This window comes from Stegodyphus dumicola, chromosome 6 (assembly GCF_044657685.1).
Source record: "Stegodyphus dumicola isolate Sdum_Otavi_A_Nest chromosome 6, ASM4465768v1".
NCBI lineage: Eukaryota > Metazoa > Arthropoda > Arachnida > Araneae > Eresidae > Stegodyphus > Stegodyphus dumicola.
The window spans coordinates 39,727,608-39,749,514 of NC_140773.1; the positions used below are offsets into that span (position 1 = coordinate 39,727,608).

At 33.5% G+C, this 21,907-nt stretch overlaps 1 protein-coding gene across 10 annotated transcripts in view; it reads right to left on the bottom strand.

Annotated features, from left to right (window-relative positions):
* Positions 1-21,907, bottom strand: part of LOC118179676 (solute carrier family 15 member 2) — a 196,524-nt gene that overhangs the window by 30,665 nt on the left and 143,952 nt on the right. For all 10 annotated transcript variants that reach the window (XM_085818246.1, XM_085818242.1, XM_085818241.1 and 7 more), the window contains 9 exons: positions 19,878-19,977; positions 19,137-19,227; positions 15,779-15,859; positions 13,693-13,775; positions 7,329-7,406; positions 7,079-7,168; positions 5,463-5,507; positions 3,961-4,082; positions 1,531-1,612 (listed from right to left, as the gene is read on the bottom strand). In XM_085818246.1, the coding sequence (XP_085674372.1) occupies positions 1,531-1,612; positions 3,961-4,082; positions 5,463-5,507; positions 7,079-7,168; positions 7,329-7,406; positions 13,693-13,775; positions 15,779-15,859; positions 19,137-19,227; positions 19,878-19,977 (772 nt within the window). The remainder of the gene's footprint in view (positions 1-1,530; positions 1,613-3,960; positions 4,083-5,462; positions 5,508-7,078; positions 7,169-7,328; positions 7,407-13,692; positions 13,776-15,778; positions 15,860-19,136; positions 19,228-19,877; positions 19,978-21,907) is intronic.

A 21,907-nucleotide genomic window follows, 5' to 3' on the forward strand; every position in this document is an offset into this window, starting at 1 on the left:
GTGGGAAAAACAGCTGCGGAATTTAAGTCGACTCGGTAAACATTTTTCATCCATTTCATTTCCGTTTAGCGTGTTTTGCTTCACGAAAAGAATGCAAATGAAGGCTGACTTAACCTACAGTCTCAAGCAAAGTGGCAAAAAAAATGCTGTGCGATGAAGACAGCACAATCGCAAATTGGGGGGTGGCTGGCAACGGTTTTAAAGAGACCATTTTAAAGTAACAGACTCTAAACGTGGATGTTATAATGGCGGTAGTTATGTAGTTTATATATGCATGTGATTTATTTAGTATTTAATAAAGAATGTTATAACAATTATATATATATATATATATAGTAAAATGTCTACTGGGCCGATTAACGAAATTCAAATTGCGTTTTTCATCTGTTGAAAGCGCGACTTAGGATATATATTATATTTATATATAGCATTGTTCTAACATAGGTATTTTGACACAAAATCGGACTTTTTCTGAAATAACATACCGATTGTTTTACATATTTCGATTCTACGACTCAAATTATGCCTAGATATTAAATTCTGTAAAATTTGGTGCGAAATTTAAGGAAAAATTCAAAAATTTACCTTGGCACGATTTTTTTAGTTTGCGCCGAGAAAAATTCACTTGGCGAATCTTTTAATATGTGGCAACCAATTTTTCTTTCCCTTCCATTATGCTGGAGCGGAAAAAAAGGCACATTGTTCCTACCTTTTTACATTGTGCATGACGGAAAAAAAGTCACAGCCTTTCTGCTTCTAAATAATTTTAGCAAAGTGTCTAAGCCACACTTGATATTTTATCGCTTTCAACAAACATGCCAAATTTTAAAACGCGCCAATACATAAATTCACGTATATCTTCGGAAATTTTGAATAAAAAACCTGTAATTTTTTACAGGTATGCTTAGAAATACGTCTACTTTAAGATGAAGGTAAAACTTTTATAGATTATAATTCAAAATGTTTTTTGAAAAATTTATAAAAATTATTTAAAAATACAAATTTTAAAAATAAATCATAAAAAATGAGTAAATTTTATTTGGAATGAACCTAAATTTTAAAATGTGAAAGGAAGAATCAAATATGTTTAATTTAAAAAAAAGAGAGATTAATAAATATATAGCAAACTCAATTAACATTGAGGAGCTAAAATTCCGAGAGCTAATTTTTTAAAAACTACTCGTACGATTTTTACAAAACTTGGTAGTTTGGCGTAATTTGAGTCGTAGAATCGAAATATGAAAAAAAAATTGGTATGTTATTTCAGAAAAAGTCCGATTTTGTGTCAAAATGCCTATATTAGAATAATGCTATATATAAATCTAATGCATATCCTAAGTCGCGCATTCGAGACAGGAAAAACGCAGGTTGAATTTCTTCAATCGGCGCGGTAGAACGGAAGATATTAAACTGTCCCCCCTTTTCTTTTCTTTTCTTTTCTTTTCTTTTTTTTTTTTCTTCCGCAGTGTATATATTGAATTTTACTCATACAAAATATATAAATTGTAACTAAATCAAATTCAAACTTACTTCAAGCTTCAATTCTAGAAAGCCAGCAATCACAAATGATGCTGCAGTGAGTATACCTCCTACTGCCATCCTTTGCAAAGGTCTAAATTTACAAAAGGAAAACATTTATTAAAGGATCTAAGCAATAAATAAATTTGATCATTTATAAATGAATGTTTGGCGTGAAGTATGTAATATTTTTAACAGGAATAATTTTTAAACAGGATAAAAATTGGGAAAGAATGACACAAGAAAAAAAAAAAAAAAACTAACGAAAAGAAAACGTTTCGTTAACTGACGTAAATTTTATTTTGACAAAAGTGCATTCAGCGATTCAACACAATCGCCTCCCTCAGTTGTAACTGAAAAAGGCAATAGGGAAAGGTTGTAGCTGAGGAAGACGACAGCTATTAATTACTGAAGTCTCTTCTTAAGAATTTTTTGGCGATTGATCGAAATGTTATCGTGGAAAGCACATACATTAAATTTTATTTTCGAAGCATATTTCTGCTACAAAAATGTTTAAAATGCTGCAAAATGGCAAGAGTCATAAACAATAAATTTATCAAAAGCAAGACTTTATAATGGTATAAAACATTATTAAGGAAGACAGAAAATGCGTCGAAAATGAATCACGTTCTGATAAATTATCCATTTCAACCAATGAACAACTCGTCGATCAAGTGCCGACGAAGTCGAAGATCTAATGCTTAGCGATCGTATGAATCGAAGAATAACATTTAATAAATTTCTGTTCTCACTTGGATCCTGTCAAGCGAAACTGAAAGATCATTTAGGTTTGCGACGTGTCCCATCTTGAGTAGTTCCGATAATGCTGAACTTTTTTTAAAAAAATAAATAAATAAAATAAGTATCCAAGGAAACACTTTCTTAAAACCAGTTTTTTTAACACATTATTACTCATTACAAAACGTGGCATGAAAATAATTCATGTGGTGTGTATTTAATTATGGCAAAGCACACTAGGGCTATCTGCCTAAGGGGAGGGATGCCCTCGTGGAGGACTTTCTAAGGGAAACTGGCTCGTATACACGTTACACATGGGGAAAACCACGAAAACACCCATGCAGCCAGCCCGTTCACGGGATTCGAGCCTCGGACCGAACTACCAGTGTTCAGTGACTTTACCGCTCGGCCGCTGGTGGGCCCTGAAAATAATTCATGAATCAAGTGAATAGAACTCGAAAGATGAACCATAACCGGAGAGAACTCTTCACCTTCTGTCAAAATTAATGTAATACTGTTCCCTTCGACTGTCGTTCTTTTGTACACCATGCACCATGAACTCCTACGAACTAAACTATTAATAACGAATCAAATTTGAGTGTTTTACAGCATTTGCGTAAAGCGGTTCACAGAAAGCGACCTGAATGTGGCGAGATGACTCATGAATTTTGCCCTAGTAAAGCTGTTTTTGCTTTTCTACTCATAACGCATTTGCACTTTCTTATAACGCTCATGTCGTTCATGAATTTGTAGCCAAAAATTAAACAAATACCGTTCCATAAGCTCCGTATTCAGCGGATACAATGAATATAAAACTTCTGAGACGGTATATCACCTTGTGTGTGTGCTTTTTTTTTAAATCTCCACGATTAAAATTGTTATTTCGTGACCACCTTCATGTGTTTATTAATGCAACAAAAGAAAATTCGCTATGAATCATGAAAGAGTTTCGCGAAAACCAACATTAATATACATTTAGAAGATTGAAAAATAATTTGGGCTAAGTTCATTGCAATCGGAGAAAATAACTTTGAAGGAAGCGTAATAAATATTGACCAATAAACTGAAATCGTCTGCTTTATGAAATGCTTATTTTTAGAGTTACGACAACCATAAAGAGACAATAAAATATACTAATTAATATATTTAATAGCGATAATAAATAAGAATGAGCGACTGTCATAGCTAGCCCATCAGCTCCAATGCGAAGGTTCTTTCAATTGAAATACAACTTTTCTAACCTGCACGTTTCTCTTCGCCAACCATCAGCATCCACAAATAGAAAATATGCAACATTGGGAAAATGCTTATTTATTTATTTATTTTGGACATAGCATCTGGCCGCAAATGATTTTGCATTTTTTGCAGTATTTGATAACATTGAATTCTGCTTATCGTGTAAACACACTTCCCTTTAATTTCTATTAAAGGGAGATACTTTAGCTACTAGTTTTCTTTTCAATTACAAGATATTACACAGTTTATTTAAATCAATAATTTCTAATACAAATTTATTTAATTTAATGGGACTTTAAACTGAAAATATCTCCACCTGAAAGAAAGTCTACAAGATAAGGTTTTTTTTTATTTAAATATGTTTAAAGGACTTATAATACAATTACACTATGTAAATGTGAAAACATATCGACAAAAAATATTCCTTGATCATTTTGATGCAAAGATAATGTATTTTAATGGACTTACTTTTTAAGTAAATTGCATTTGGATGCTAAGGGGTAGATACAATATTCAAATAGTGGAACAAATATGATAATCAGAAAGGGATTGATAACTTGCATTTGATCAGGTTTGATATGATACCCATACTGTAAAAGGAAAATAGTACTTCAATAGTCATATCATTGCATTTACAATATAACGTTCTTAATAAATAAAAGCTCAAAATGTTACCTTAAAAGTTTGTAACAAATAAATGGAGATATAATTCATAGCTATTTTGAGATAACATATAATGAGAAAACATCTAACTTATACTAGCGTAAATGGAAGCCAAATGTTATGAAGCAGACAAAATGTATAACTTAGTTTACAACGCCTCATATTTGATCCTGTCATAGATCATAATTAAACGGATATATCATTATTCTGACTGAGGTTTGAGACAGAAATGACTCTAATATTATAATAAAATTTACTATGTAATAAAACTCTGATACCAAATTATTAAAACGCAACCTAAAATTTAAATTAATATGTGATGAGAATCAGCAAACAGTGATCTCAAATTCAAACTGCATGCGGGCCGAATGTGCCAACTAAAAGCAGCTACCGGGCTATTTTCTATTTGATTTTATTTTTTACCCAAATTAAAAGATTTTTGACATACCATAAACTAAATTTTAAATTTGATTTACGAACGTTTTTCAAAACATACATTAACAGTAATAATAATAATAACGAAAAGGAAAAAAATTACAATATGTATTTATTTTCTATTTGAAATCTAAAAGTTGGTATCTGTAAGAAATTTCTGTTAATTACACTTCGTAATTCAAACGCATCGACAGCTAAATATTAAATTTTCAGATTTGAATTTATTTCAAATAATTCTAATATATTTAATCAATTATTAAATAACTTACTTTGTTTTGAAATAAAAATTAAAAAATGACACTGATGACACAATTAAAAATGACAATGACATCTCGCATTCATTGTTAGTAAGAAAAGTGCCCTTGACCACTTTATGCTCCCTGCTTAATTTCTACACTTCAGTTGTCAGCTTTCGATTGCTCGCTATGAAAATTCTCTTCAGCTAAATGCTTTAAATATAAATTTGCATTTATAACAATTTATTTATTTTAACAAAATAACAAAAACCATATCGAAGATTTTAAATTTTGGTATGATAATAATTTATTCTTATCGTACGAGGGGAAAAATAAAATATTGCTGTATTGCAATGAACAGGAAGTGAAATATTGCTATTAATAATGTTTTTTAACCTTATGAGATTATAATTTATGTAACAGAGATTCTTTTCCTTTCTATAAATGCTATTTACACGTAAAGAGTACCATTACAGATTACCATATCTAAAACCAAATGCAGTATCTGCTAATATTAGTAAAATTGCTTTCTAAAATATGTTTTTAAACAGAAAATTTTAACTCATATTTTAGTGAATCTGCAGCATTAATTAACATATCAATATACTTAGTTAAAGAAAATGAGAAATATCATACAAATTCTCCATTCAGTCTTGTTGCTTGCAAAGTCCATCTTGATGCCTAAAATATATTTTATTTTTAGGTATTTTTTTATTTATTTTCATAATACTACAATATCAGATAGTTGTTCATATAAATACTTACAATATTAAAACATATAAAATTACATTTGCAAAATTTTGCATTAAATTTTTCAGTTAAAACATTTTTCAATTTTTTAGCAGTGTCTTATTCATATTAGTGTCAAATTTAGATAATGAAAAAGTAATTTTAAAAGTGAATTCAATAATTGTTAAGTTATAATCAAATGAATTTACGTTTTGGATTTTTACATTCAGTCATTCAGTTTCACATTCACTTAAAAGATGTTTTAAGTAATTTTCCCTAAGGCTTCATAAATAAACAGTTTGGATAGTTCATTAAGTTTAAAACAAATGTAAAATTTCTAACCATAAATGAGCCCTTCTACAAATATACTATTTTTAATTTATTTCTTTGCTTACAGATTAACCTAGATGTATGAAAAATTATATGGGGAAAAGAGTTAAGGAAAAATAAATGAATTTTTCTTCTGCTTTCAGGATCGGACAGTAATTCTCCCTTTGCCTTGTGCAACAGAGTAGCTCTCCGAAATGCATAATAAATAATAAGATAAAATTTTGTACAATAAGATGGATTGTCATAATATTTTATACATTGGGATAACAAGTTAATATTTATACAATTTATTTCATTTTCAGCTCTTTATTTTTTATTCTAAATCAAGCATGGCTCTGAAATTAGTCTCATCCACTTAACATAGCCGCTAATCAATCTACTTCCTCTACTTCCAGCCAATAGAAAACTCTTAAAAGCCAATAAAAAACAATACTAACTCTACTTCCAGCCAATAGAAAACTCTTGCTTCTGATGTCATAGCTAACCGCAACAACTCCTCCTTCTTGGTTTATTCAGTAGGTTTTATGGTCGAAGCCCTCGTTACATCCAAGCACGTCATTTTGGACCCACGATTCTGTATTTGCCTACTTGAAGCTCTGCTTATAGCACAATAATTTATGGCAGCCGGAACACAACACGCAATATGCGTGCTAATCACGCCATATATTTCTAGTTGGAGTTGGAGTCGTTTTTTTTTTTCGCATTGATTTCCTGAGTTAGTATTTGTTTCATTTTCTGGAGTAAATTTTTATTCCAGCGTCACTACCATCCACAATAATTTCTATCTTTTTACTACAAATGTTACACACAGGATTGAACTAATACCCTGGAGCTTGTGGTAAGTGACCAGATCACCTAAATCATTTAGATTGGGAACGGAAACTTAAAACATTAGCTAGTAACAAAAAAAAAAAAAAAAAAAAAAAAAAAAAAAAAAAAAAGGAGGAGGAGGACATAAATACAGTAAATATTGGAATAAAAAATCTTATCTAAATAATGGACTTAAAAAAGGGGAATATTATTAATTATTCATATTGATGTGATTTTCTTACATTTAGTACATCTTTCCTTATTTTTATTGGCTTAATATCTCAGGAAACTACTCAACAGCACATGTGCTTTCATTTTAAAAGCAAAACCAATTTCACGTTTTCGTCCAAAAAATGAATAAATAAATAAATAAAAGTTTTTACCTGCTGATCAAAAAGAGCCCAAAAAACAGGAAGTGGTATGAAAAGAAGAAGCACATGTAGTATAACTTTGATGTTGTTTATTAATTTTTTCTGAAAAAAGAAAACATTGAGATACTTCATTTAAATTTTTAGCACTTACAGAAACAAATATTGAAAAATAATGGCACACAAACAGGACTTCAGTGCATCTACATACTCAATAAATACACATTAAACTATTTTCATAAAATCTATGATTTTTTAAACTTACATCAAATTTGTCTTCAGCATAATCTAACCAATGCTCTTTCTTCTTTTCCGAACTTTTCATCTTCCTTCCAAGGGCATGCTAAGAAAAATACATTTCATAAAACAATTATTTCAGAATTTAATATAATAAATAACAGAATTATCAAAGTTTCAAGGCCAGATTAAGATGCTCCGAAAATAAAAAGTTAAGAGACTTTAGGTGCCCCCATATGCATAACTTGCTCAAAATATGAACAATAAATAAAACTATACTTTTCTTTAATAAAATATATGTACAGTAAGATAAAAAATAATGCTTAGTTTTACATATAGTCGACAAATAACGGAGGAAAGAACAGTCACCTAAATCTATGCCAATCATGCAGAAAATTCACCATGGACAAATTCTGATTCTGTTACATTCGCAAAAAGATTTGTAAGCTTCCGGATTTTATATTACGCTCAAAGGAGCGTTTTTTAACGTTTTGCGTGTTACCTTTATTTATTAAATATCATTGTCTCCGCACTTAAATCATAAAATTCAATTCATCAGCAATATCGCAAAATATACTGATGAACAAAATTAAGAGATGGAACACTTTTTACCAAATATCTCGAGAAATACTGGATAGAAATAAATGAAATTAGGTACGATTATAGTGTATTGTATGACAATAATGTGCGCAAAGCAACAATGAAAATGCCATTCATTAGCATGAGTTATGGCCAAGAATTCAATGTGGTCCAAACTTGAGGTTGAAAGATGGCAGTGAAAATGTGGCTAGTATGGTGTGTGGTCGCCCATGACAGACAAACAGCATGCACAATGAGTAGCCATGCTGTTAACAAGAGAGTTCAGGAGTGCCTGTGGAAGTCAGGCCCACTTCTCGACCAGATCATTTTTTAACTTCTGCATGGTTCTGGGTGGGGTTTGGCGTATTACAATAGTCCTTCCAGGAGTATCCTAAGTATGTTCAATAAGATTATGGTCAGGAAGTTTGGCTGGCCAATCCATTCGGTGAGTATCCACGCTTTCCAGATAGTCATCAACCAGGTAGATTCTGTGTGGTCGCGCATTGTCGTCCATAAAGATGAGCTCGGGGCCAACAGCAGCCCTGAAACGTAGCGCATAGGTTTCTAAGATTTCTGGGTATTTATGGAACCAGTGTCAAACACATGGTGCGGTGTGAGGACATCTTGCATGATCCCTACCCAGACCATCGCTCCTCTACCACCATATTGGTACCTTTCCATGATCGAGTACCCGGTTCCCTCAATAATCTCTAAGAATCAGGTTGTAGACTGAACATGGACTCATCCGTGAACGAAGCAATAGCTGAATACAGATGTGCTCAGTATTGGTGTTATATGCAACATTGTAAACGCTCTCTTCTGTGAGAGTGAGTGAAAGGTATGGAAGTAGCGTACTTTCTGGTATACAAGCCCTGTTTCAAGAGCCTTCTGACAACTCTCTTCCTTGAAATTGATGTTCATGTGGCAGTAGTAAGGTCGCGAGACAGTTGTGTGGCTGTAGACGTCATCCGGAGCTTGGCTGAAAGTACCTAATACTGGTCGCCATTGGTCACTGTGGCTCTCGGGCAATCTTGTCCTGGTTTTCTGGACACTGTCCCGGTGTTTTTAAACTGATTCCACAAACTAGAGATGGCACTTGGTGTTACATCCAGTTCTCATGCAACCTGAGCTTGGGACTGACCTGCCTTAAGCCTACCCATGATTCTCCGTCTCATACCTTCGTCTAAGTGATGATGTGTACTCATTTCACCTAACAAACAACAAAAAAACACAAGATTATTCAAGAAGGACGATAAAAAAAACACTGAGCAGCTGGACATGGGCTTTTTGTAACTCCTGCTGGCGTAGCAACGCTCACAGTAATGCGTAAACTCATCTCGGTGACACCATCACTACAGTGATATTTTATGGCAACCAATTGTCCAGGTTTTGTGTTGTATAACAGAAATGTGGGAAAATGATTTCCATCTCTTAATTTTGTCCACCGGTGTAGTTTAAAAAGAACATATCTTCAGAATTTCTGATATATAGTCTCGCGCGCCGGAGATTTTTTTTTTCCGTACAGTGTTGCCATTTGCTCGCTTTGAAATTGTTCCGTTTCTTAATCAAATATGTGAGCAAACCAACAATGCTTAAATGCTTTACAAAAACATGAAATAGATAGTAAAATAAATTCCAAATTTGGGCTTCCAGACGCCCATAATCGGATGGAGACGCACGTTATTCAAAATCTGATGGCCCTAAGTACCGTTGTTTTATCACAATGCGAGAAACATACATACATTTACACAGATTCTTCATTATTTAATTTCTTTGAATATAATACAGGGCGATAATACTTGATGGCAATAATTTAAAAAGTCATTTAGAGTTTTAAAGGGTTCAGCGAAAAATGCAAAAACGAAATTAATAGCCCTTCTGGGCTAACGCCCTTTGGGCTAAAAATTGACTGATGACCATATCGTCTGGTTCCCTTAGACTCCTCACTTGAACGTTATTGAATATTTCTAGGAATATTTGAATTCCACACTTCGAGCTCGAATTTTACCTCAAGTTACACTTTCATAGATAGTGCTCTGCAGGAAAAATGGCTTCATATTGCCTTAAATTTGCGCAAGACTTTTTACACTATCTTTCCGTCACAGATATTCTTATTTTTAGGCTATACAATGCTTAATTAGTAGTTTTAAGAACCACTAATTAAACATTGTAAAGCCTAAAAATAAGAATATCTCTGACGGAAAGTACTTTCATGCATCATAAATTCCTCTTTTGTCCGCATTACGTTTTATTTATGCATGGGATACAAAATAATGTTAACGAAATATATGCTGCCTTTCACACCCGCAATGCCAGATGTACACGTTGCAGGAATCTTCAACCTAGTATTCGTAAAAGCAAAAGAACTAATCTTTCATCAACTGTGAAAAATACTGCATGCATATCGTATAGATACTGAAAAGTCGCACCTGATAAACTTTCAAAAAAGTATGATTGTTGGAACGCAGTTCATTGAAGCCTCGGTTACATAATTAGCAAAACGTTTTAAATATGGGAGGAGCATGTCCTATATCTAGGCCAGTATACACAAAAGATGGTAAAATGGTGTTTTCAAACAACAGTGTGGGACGAAAGACAAAGCTAATGATCAAGACAGACGGATGTTCAGGTGAATAGCGGCGAGAAAGCAAGAACAATCTCTACCTTAGATAATATCTGATATGAATACTCATCCGCAGGACAACATTTCAACTAAAAGTGTTAAAGGGGAATTCCATACTGCGACCATTAATGGCAGAGTGGGAATTTGTAAACCACTGGTAACATAACGTAATGCATTCAAGTCATCGCAATACAGCATAGCTCACGAAGGATGGGCGCCCACATTAAAAGCGACAAGTGCCCTTGTCAGAAGAATCACCACTCAGCTTATTTCAAATATAAGCGTGCATTACGTCTGTCCGCCTTTTAGATGACTTTGAATCATGGAGGTTTCAATTTGACCTCTCTACTAAGATGGGATGTGATATCTTATTCAATCTGTCATTTTGCAAGGAAGGTCAAAGGGGAACCATATCAGAGCATCTTCATCATCTATGTTCATCTTTTCATCTTCACTTTAACGTAACGCTCCTATCCACGCTGCTAAGTGTATTTAAACCTGGTTCGAAAAGCCTGACAAGGAAAACATATCGTTTGGTTCCCTTAGTCTCCTCACTTCAACGTTATTGAATATTTCTAGGAATATTTGGTTCACACTTCGAATTCGAATTTTACCTCGAGTTACACTTCCATAGATAGTGCATGAAAAATGGCTTCATATTGCCTTAAACTTGTGAAAGACTTTTAAGAATCCATCCCATGTCGCATTTAATGTGTACTTCAGTAAAAGGTTAGTCCAACCGACTGTTAATAAAGACTTACTGTTATTTTTCAGATATTCATAAAAACCAATGCCGGGAATATTCGGGGACATCTGACGCGAAACAAAGTGTACTTTCTGGTTGAAATGCTTAAAATAGACGCTAAAATTTTCAAAATACTATATTATTTGAAATCCTATAGCGTTGAATTTATTTGACGGAAATATAAGTCCGCAGAATTTTTTTTGAAGCTGTTCTTGCTACAATTGCAGAATTAATGCTGATGAAAATTTCTTGTACTTAGACTGTTGTTCTACTAACGGAGTTTTGGCGAATTGTTTGCCCCCAAAACAACAAATACTTATATTTATAACTATTTTATAAGCATACAAATTGTATAATTTACAACATATTTATACATAAGAGAAAAAATTATAATTTGTCTTTCAAATCCTGCGTAGACTGTTATTGTCGCATATGCTGCTGAAAACAATTACAGGATATAATGAGTTCGTTATGAAACAACCACAAATACTTATAAAATCACGCATTTTATGTAAGGAATGGGAGCGACCTGCAACATCCTTCATGTAGGAGGCGATAAGAAACAACTGTCCTATTCTGAATATTTCGTAGCAGCGAATACGATGTTTCAATACCATGACTTGCCGAATCGGAGTCTGCAAGATCATCGATTGTTTAGAAGCGGCCCAACCTTTGCCTTTTATTGCGAAAGCCGTTGAAGTGTCTTAAAGTACTGTTGTTGTGACTTATCTCACTTATCTCACTGTAACATCAGAGCAAATCCAGGAAATTGATTGTGACAAGGAGTGCAAGATTGCGCCTGTCGTTGGCAAGAGCCTTGAGCATCATACAGAAGACATTACGACTTTGCTCAATTCTGCTCCCAATTTTGAAGGAGAGCATCCCCAGGAGAGACGGGTCCGAGGGTCTCCTACTTCTTTTCCCTTACATCTACCTCTCGAGAGGACTTTCCGCTCGACGCATATTTAGAATGTCTCCATGCTTCAAAGACACTATACACTTACAAATATCCATGCCTTCTCCGGGATTCAAACTCGGGCCCTTCGTTACGGCAAGCGTTGCTAACCACTATCCCGTTTGGGCAGCGTCCTAATGTGTAATTTATAAACTATAGAATCGAATTTTGAAAACTGGAAATGCTAGGCACAGCTTCGTAAATGTTAAGTTCGTAGGGGTGCTACAACATAAAGACCGCTGTTTAGCAGCAACGGCTAGGAAGAAATCGCTACATGAACATCACTCTTTCGCAGCAGCAACTTCTGATGCCTATTATCATCAATGATTCAACACAAGTTGTTTGAAATTCCTCCCTGTTGTTGATTTGCATGTTTTCGAATCTATAGTTTGTGTTTTTTTTACCAGCAGGTCACCCTACTGTTCGCAAGTGGGTATTATAGCATCCCAGACGGAGATGAAATTTATAAAGGAATGTCGTATTCTCAGACAAGTTCCGCTGTTATTGACAACCTGATGACTTATCGTTTAGAAAGAATGTGACACTCAGAATAATCTTGCATTTGCGAAGATAAGTGTCTGATTTGTAGAAGGCAGAGTGATGGCCGGTGCTGGTATCCCTATTAATAAACAACTGCGCAAGGCATGACATAATGCTTTGCGCCTTATAAGAAATGGATCATTAATGGCTGAAGATATAGGATACTGAAGGATATAGGGATGAAATCTTTAGACATTTTACGGTCTCCTATGCTGCAGCAATCGATGATGAATTTATTTTCTTCAGTGAAAAATACTCCAGTCCGTTTTACGAGTAGATAACCTCATTGACTCAATGTGTTACACGTGTGTAACACTACTTTTGGTAAAAAGAAAATATATTCCTTGTTAAAACTCATTATTATGCGAGACATGATATTTTTTATTCTTTTTATGATATGCATAAAATGTGCACTTTTTCGTTTCCTGGCAGATAAAAAAATAATCAATCATTGTTTCAAGCGTTTTCTTTCTCACAACTTGCAGAGTCTATGGATCCTACACGAGCTAACAAATCTTTTCCGACTTCACTGTTTATATCCAAAACCATAATGTCTCTTATTGTTTTGAGCAGTGAAGAAAAATTGTTCATCAATATGTGGTAATTTAAAATATTGGTATATAGTAATACTGGTAGTATAAAAATACTGGCGGTAGAATAATATTGATAGTAAAATAATATTGATGGTATATTAATACTGATAGTATAACAATATTGACAGTAGAATATTACTGGTAGTATAATAATATCGGTAGCAACAAATAATACTAGTAATAGAATAATAATATAAAAGTCGGCTGAGGGCCCGCCATTGGGAAAAAAAATAATAATATAAATACTGGTAATAGAATATTGAGTTGAAACCATTTTTAAGTAGCAATTGTAAAAATGTTTTGTAGTAAATTAAAAGTTATTAAATGAAACTTCATAAAATAATATGTAAAACTTACACAGATGCATTTAAACACCTCGACAATGATGTTCCCTTCTGGTGGATGCATCACATAAAGAGGTTTGCCAACAATAAATATAACTGTAAGAGGAAAAAACTAGCTGTTAATTTTCAAAATTTACATTTTGCACATAACAAGCAGCAGATATGAAAATATTTTATCATTTTAAATTTAAATATTGTAACTTTTATATTTTCTTTAAGAGTATAAAAAGCGGAAAATTGAACCAGAAATAACACATAAGATGCTTACTAAATTTCGGAGTTGATGAAAATTTAGCACTGTTAATTCAAGTCAGTTCATCTATTCATATTCGATTTCATAAAGGTAAGACGAGAACTTTTTTAATATATCCATAATATTTCATAATGGATCTCCATGTTTAAAAATGTAAATATCATTTAAAGCAACTACCAGAATTTGCAGTATATATTCCATATTTTCCATCGTAATGCGTATCGATGCTTACCCTAATAGAACGAAAGTTCACCAATTCATACGACAAACCTGTATCTTCAAGTCTACATTCATGCTGCAGTGAATTTAATGACTTAGAAAAACAATGAAAATATATACTTAAGTGTGTATCATTCATTTCGTAGCTTTGGACGTAATTTAAAATCTGAAAGGTTTCAGATTTTAAATTCCGTCGAAAGGGGCGTTTTTGTAACATTTTGTGTGTTACCTTTATTTATTAAATATCATGTCCTCCGCACTTAAACCATAAAATTCAGTTCAGGAGAAATATCGCAAAATAATTTTAAAATGAGCATATCTTTAGAATTTCCGATACACAGTCTCGTGTGTTGGAGATAAAAATGTTTTCTCTGTACAACGTTGCTCTCTTTGAAATCCTTGAGTTTTATAATCAAAAATTCCTTAAAGTTTCACAAAATATAAAATAGGTAATAAAACAAATTCCAAATTTCAAATTTGGGCTTCCAAATGCCCATATTCGCAAGAGAAGTACATTATTCAAAATTTAACGGCTCTAGGTACCGTTATTTTATCACAATTCGAGAAACATACATACATTTATGCAGACTATTCATTATTTAATTTCTTTAAATATAATACAGGGCGATAATATTTGGTAGCAACAATTTGAAAAGTGAAACAACGTTTGTAGTGAATCAAGACAAAATGCCAAAAACGGAATTAATACTCCTTCTGAACAAATTGCCCCTTTGGACTAATAATTAAAAAGAAATGAATGAAATTAATTCCATTAATTAATTTATTAGTTTATTAAATTTTTAATTCTGTAAATAAAAGCAGAAATGGCCGTTAAATTTTGTTATGAGTCGTTCAGTCATATGCCACCAGCATGGCTAAGAAATAGTCAGCACCTTTATTAATATATCTGCGGAAGCATTTGCGGTATGGTATTCTGCATGTTGTGCAGAATCTTTAGTTTCATAATTTCCCAATACGATTGAGTTTTTTTACTATTAGAGCCCCGTGCAGGACTTAACAAAGTTCTCTTGCTGACTTATAGTTGGACTATTATATAATACGATCGCAAAAGAGGTAGATCGCGTTTAACAGTTGAATGCAACACAAAATAGGTGCCGACAACCAAACAGTGGATGTTCATTGTTGAGTGTTACGTAAGGCACAATTTGGGAAGAACTTGTACTGAACTGTTTGCTCAAGATTTTAAGAACAGAAGTATCTTGGCAATACCTCCAGCAAAATATGCACTGGAAACCTTTGTGACAAAATGGCACAAAACGGAATCCGTAGCGAAAGACAGTTTCGCTCTTCATTAAAATGGGTAAATTTAGGGTCAGATTTATCCATATTTTCAGGGCCAGTCTAATTTGAACCACTCTGTATTCAGCAGCTATTTTTAGCATCAGTCTTATTTATTATTAAAATATATGTTACACGAGACACAGTAAAACACATGCTATTTATAGCATTATTTGATTTGTGTGATTCAGAGTCACTACAACCTAGTGCCAGAACATCATTTAAATTGTGACACCTAATGAAATTATGATTTCTCTAACCAACAGGAGTAATTCAAATTATATAAAATATCATGAACATGCTAAGTACAGTAGTGTTTAAGACTTACCTAAGGCAACAATCATCAAAAAAGCTGGAACTCCGAATGCTAATGGATAGCAAGACCTTGATCCAAAGCAGTGGACATCCTCTAAGAAAGAGAACAGAATTTAATAACTGCCCGCTAAGGATCAGTGAAATCTTTAATATTTGTGTTAAAAACTAAAGATAACATAAAAATTAAAACTAGAAATTTTAGGTACATGATTATTGCTGGTATTATGAAAACATGGATTAAATTTAAGCTACCTTAACTAATGCATGAAATTTTGCAAAAATAAACGAAATCGAAAATAATTTTGCCATTTTAATTATTAAGCAGGAAACGATGTAAAATTTTGTTAAAAACGAAAACTATTTCGTACTTTTAAAAAAAATTCTATTTAAAGAATTTTTAGTTTATAATGTTACAGACAGCAAGCAGATAACTTTTACCATGAGAAAAAAATAACTTAAATGTCCTATCTCCTTTCTGTTCCTCTATACATTAGAGAGAATTTCCTATTTTATCCAAAACAAATCATTCTTATGAAGGTATTTTATCATTTATAGATCTCGAATCTTTAATTATAAGCTGTAAACTCACTCTTACAGCAGTTTAACTGTGTCCTTAAAAGATATAGTGAATCGAAAGTCTGAAAATATCTTCGTAAATTGTAATAGGAATCAAAGTTAAATGTTGCTTGAATTTCCAGTAGCTCGAAAATTTTAAATCGAAAAAGATGGCATGCGATCGAAAAAGCTTTGACATGTGATACTATAATTTTAGCAACAATATTCTCAAATTAAAACAGTGAAATTAATTTTCTAATAACTATAGTGTTCTCAAAATCACAACGGTGAATTTAGCTTTTTCGATATCTTAGTTCCTCAAAAGCATATTAATAAAGTATGAAGTTTACATCCACGAAACATTATTTCTACATTATAGGTACTAATATGGTACTGACTATCCAAGGAAACTGAGATCTTTGTTATGAGTGGTGAAAGAAGTTTGCATGGTACAGATGGATTTGAACAATTTGTAAAGACGTTAGGTTATTTTTAGGAAGCCCGAAAGATGAAAAATATGCAGCGCCTTCGCCGGGAATCGAACTGCGGACCACACAATTACGCGCTGAGCGTGCAGACCACTACACCTAGAAGGCTCGCTAAGAAGGCGGGAGAAATGCCTCATATACCCCCCTTTTAAACAGGGACTGGTTTTTTTTTTAGGGGACCCAATCGCCAAATCCTGGGTGAGGAGAATCATCATCCAACACTCTTTCAGTTCGGGCGCCACTGTAGAGACGTTAAGTTATTTTTAGGAAGCAGGAAAGATGAAAAATATGAAATGCCTTCGCCGGGAATCGAACCGCGGACCTCTCAGTTACGCGCTGAGCGTGCAAACCACTACAACCACGAAGACTCGCTAAGAAGGCGAGAGAAATTCTCCATAAATGAAATAGAATTAACATTTTTAAAACAACTTTGCAATGAAACTCGAAACATAAAATGTAACAAAATGTAATCACATGACTGATTGTCTGTATTTTTGTAGCAATATAAAAGTTTATTGTTATTATATATATTACACAGTAAGCAATATTCTTAATTTAGAACATTAATACTTGATATAAAATTTAATTTTCAAATATTTGTAACTAATAATTACTTTAACATTAAAAAATATCGCTGATTAAAACCTGATCATTAATCATTCAACATAAATACTAAAACTTTGGAAAAATCACATAGAATATGTTCCTAAATTATTTACTAATAAAAAGTCATAAAAATGAAAAATAGTAACTTTAATAATTTAAAATTTCACAATAACTTAAGTGATTTGATGTATTAACATTCCCTAATATTATGAAAGTAATTATATGATAAAGTAAGTAATTGCACATCAATTTACTGCTTTCTTTAGATTTTCCGAAGGTTGATCCAAAAAAAAAGTTTACAAGCAGAAGCATTTGAAACGTAATAATTGTGGAGCGAATATTTCCTACCAGGGTGGTTGACAAGTAAAGTGTCCTACAGCGTGAACACCTAGTCTTACAGCGTACTAGGTGCTAGTTGTCATACAGCGGTTCTACGAGTAAGTAGCGTCAGTACGCAGAACTTAAGAGCGACAGTAATGGCACGACGTCTAGAAAAGTGGTCTCGCATAGACGTAATTCGCGAGCCGTATTTCGATTCTTATGGGCCAAGAATGTGGCCGCATCCGAAATTCACAGACAAATCGTTGAGGTTATACGGGGACAAAGCAATGAGTAGAAAACAGGTAGCGAAATGGTGTCGTTCTTACCAAGCGGGCAGGGAGCATGTGGAAAGCCACAATATGGAAGCGAGCGGCCGTCCAAGTTCTTCAAGGACGGATATCAACACGGCATGTGTTGAAGAAATCATCCAAAGGGATCGACGAGTAACCGTGCGAGAGATTGCCTCAGAGTTGGACCTGAGCTATGGTAACGTTCAGCGTATCGTAACCGATGAGTTGCGATATTCCAAAGTTTGTGCCCGCTGGGTTCCACGTGCGTTGTCCACGGAGCATAAGGCCACTCGAATGATGTGCAGCCTCACATTTCTTCAGACGGCCAACACTTCATTGATCGCATCGTTACCGGTGATGAAACATGGCTTCATCACTTCATCCCCACATCCAAAAGAGCCACGATGGAGTGGAAACACGCTGGATCACCGGCGAGGAAGAAGTTTAAGGTCATACCCTCTGTCGGTAAAGTGATGGCAACCGTTTCTGGGATACGACTGGTGTTATCCTAATCGAGTATTTGGAGCGTGGCCATACCATTAAGGACGGTCGTTATTGTGCCACCTTAACGAAATTGCGTAAAGCCATCCGACGCAAACGGCCTGGAATACTGAGCAAAGGCGTTATTCTTCTGCATGACAATGCCAGGCCCCATACAGCTCGCCAGACTCAGGAATTGCTGCAAAGGTTCAAGTTGGAGATCTGGAACCACCCACAATACAGCCCCAATTTGGCTCCAAGTGACTATTTCATTTTTCCGGTGTTGAAGCGATACTTATCCGGAACACGGTTTCACCTCAGACGACGCAGTGAAAACAGCTGCCGAGAAATGGCTCAATGAGCAGGGCCCTGGTAACTACCAAGACGGGACAAACAAGTTGGTCGACCGTTCTGACAAATGCCTAAACAGGTTTGGCGACTATGTGGAAAAGTGAAGGCCAGATTTGTCTCTTGATTCCCATTTGTATCTTGTTTCTTTTGTTAATAAATACTTTTTCATTTGCCTTGTAAACCTTTTTTTGGATCTCCCCTCGTATATTATAAACAGTAGATGACAACTTCTGAGTAATAAAACTTAAGAACTAAAGAGGAACACAATGAGAATTATTACCTCTGAGAATGGGGGTAAGAAACGTTGATATCACGCTACCCAGATTTATTGCAATGTAAAAAAAAGAAAAGAATCTCTGGATCTCCTTGGTCTGCAAGAAAATGTAATAAATTATATTAATGACAATATAATATTCGGCATGGAATTATGAACGAAAATTTGTTCACATTCAATATAATAATAGAAAAAAAAAAACATTCCCAAGCAGATTTGTCAGCATTGTGTTTTTAAAGCTCACTTTTAGGAATGTCATGATTTCATATAATGGTAACACAAGAAGAGATCAGAAGTGTCTTACAGTTTTTTGGTTCATCAACAAAGATCAGTTACTTTGTTCATCTCGCCGTTTTAGGATGCTACTGCTTTGGCTGTGATCTAAACCTTTTCCCACTTGTAATTAAATAAACTTTCGTTTAAAGAAGTATGGAGTTAATTTAATTTTTACTTCTTCATAAGATTCTTGACAATTGCAGGAAGCATGGACTCTGTAATCTCCTCTATCTTACCAGAAGAAACTTCTCTCAGGCTTCCTCGTGGCCCTGGTTAAAAAAAGTGCTTATTCGTCCTTTCCATTGATTGTTATCTCTGTTTATAACTCAGACTTTTCTTTCTTAATTTACACGCGTCTAAAGTTTTTGTTTCTCTGTTTTCAAACAAATTCACAAAAACCAGATTCTTCATTAATTTAAACTGTAAATCTCTACAGTGGAATGAAAAAAGTAAAAGAAAAGGAAATTTCACCTGATCTGGAGCAAACTGATCGCCGCCGAATGCTGAAACACATGGTTTTATACCTCCAGTTCCAAGAGCAATTATGAAAAGGCCTATTAACGATGTTATTCTGTAAAGTATAATAGTCTTAATAAATAAAAAAGTACAGTTATTTAATACTAGAATAATAATTTAAAAACAACAGAGGCAAAAATAATTTTTACCGTTTGAAAATGCTTTTCCAGCTGAAATGCATTTTATAATGAATTTGTAAAAGCATGCAGTTTGCCTTTGTTACAGCAATTTTAAAATAGTGTCTCCCTAAATGAAATTTATCTTAAAAGCACAACCGTCTAATAGCCAAAAAATGAATAACTAATTTCGTCTTTAGAAGCCAAAATGAGGTTCAAAAAAATATTCTATTTAGCTAGTATTCATATTTATGGCACATATAAAAAACCATTCTTGAATTTATATGGTAAATTTAGAATTTATATCTGTTAATTAATAGTCCGATGTAGGACATTTCCATCAGTTTATTGTTTATTTGATGAAGACAAAGCAGTCGAAGGCTTTAAAGCAGGTACATTAATTAATTAGCATCTTGGTGGGGGCCTACGAATCTTGAAGTAATAGTACAAGCAATCATAAAATAACTCGTTAGTAAGCGTAAAACCTTACAAAACTGGGCTGATATTCACATTACCATACGTGTAAAACCACGAAAATACCCATACAGCTAGCGCATCCGCCAGGATTCCTAAAAATTCAAATAATAAATTCGAACTGTTGAAGTATAAGTTTTAAGTTGAGTAATCTTATTTGCTAGGCGCGATTTCAGAAACCCATAAATAATGGTAATATAGCTTAACTATTATTTAAAATCTGTTGCCAGGGGCAATTTCTGCAACACACAAATGGTGGTAATATAGCTTAACTAAATTCCGTTATAGTAATTATTTAACTACGGAGCGATGCCAGTAGTAGAAGCTAGAAAATCATATATTGATCAATCTAGTTTACTAATGATGGGAAACAGAAATTAATTTAATTCTCTCACAAGTGGTGGTAATATAGCTTAGCTAGTGTTTAAATTTTATTGCGTATTTAGTGCGAGGCAATAACTCGCTAACTAGTTAACCTTATTAGTATTAAGCTAGTATTAAGTAGAGTTACACAACAGGCCTTTCGGTAAGGTACTCTGCAAAGTATCATATGATAGCTGATCAATATAATTTGCTTCTCAGAAGCAGAAGTTAACAAATACACTCAAAAGTAGTGCTAAAATGGTATACTCATTATTTAAATTTTATTATATATTAACTAAGGATCAAGAACTCGCCGACTAGTTAACTGTGAAATAAATTAATATGAAGACTCAACACAGCAGGCCGTAGGGTAAGGTATTTAGCAAATTAGCACTCTGTGCTAAGGGATTACACGCTAATTAATCTGGTTTGCATGTTATTAACGAGTATGATGTGGACACCACATGACTACCTTGTACGGCCTATTAAATTATAGATATTCTTGCTGCAGTTCAATTAAACTTAATTTCGCGAATTATTCTAAGTCCTTTCTGGTATTAATAACAATAGTTCGAAATACATGACTAGGACCAACAATTGCGAAAATAAAGGTCTGGTAAGTACTTTTAAGTCTGGTAAAGGGATGGGTATATATACGTTTGGTACTACTGATTGCAATAAAAAAGGAAGGGCACAACTAGATGCTATAGCAGTCTCATATAAAAAATTTCGACGTTCGGCTGCCAATCTTTCTTGAGACACATACCTACATACATATGAACGTCACGAAAAAATCTTTTGAATCCATTTTAAATTCATTTTGAAATCTGTCTTGGAAAAAAGACTCATTTGTTCTGTGCGTAAATCTGTACGCCATAAAATTCAACAGCAAAATCATAATATATATATACGAGTATATAGCACAGCATAGCCTTAGAATTCCCGACTTACTGTTAAGTTTTGCCATTTTGCCATACATTTTGAATATATATATATATATATATATATATATATAATGTATTTTCCATTTTT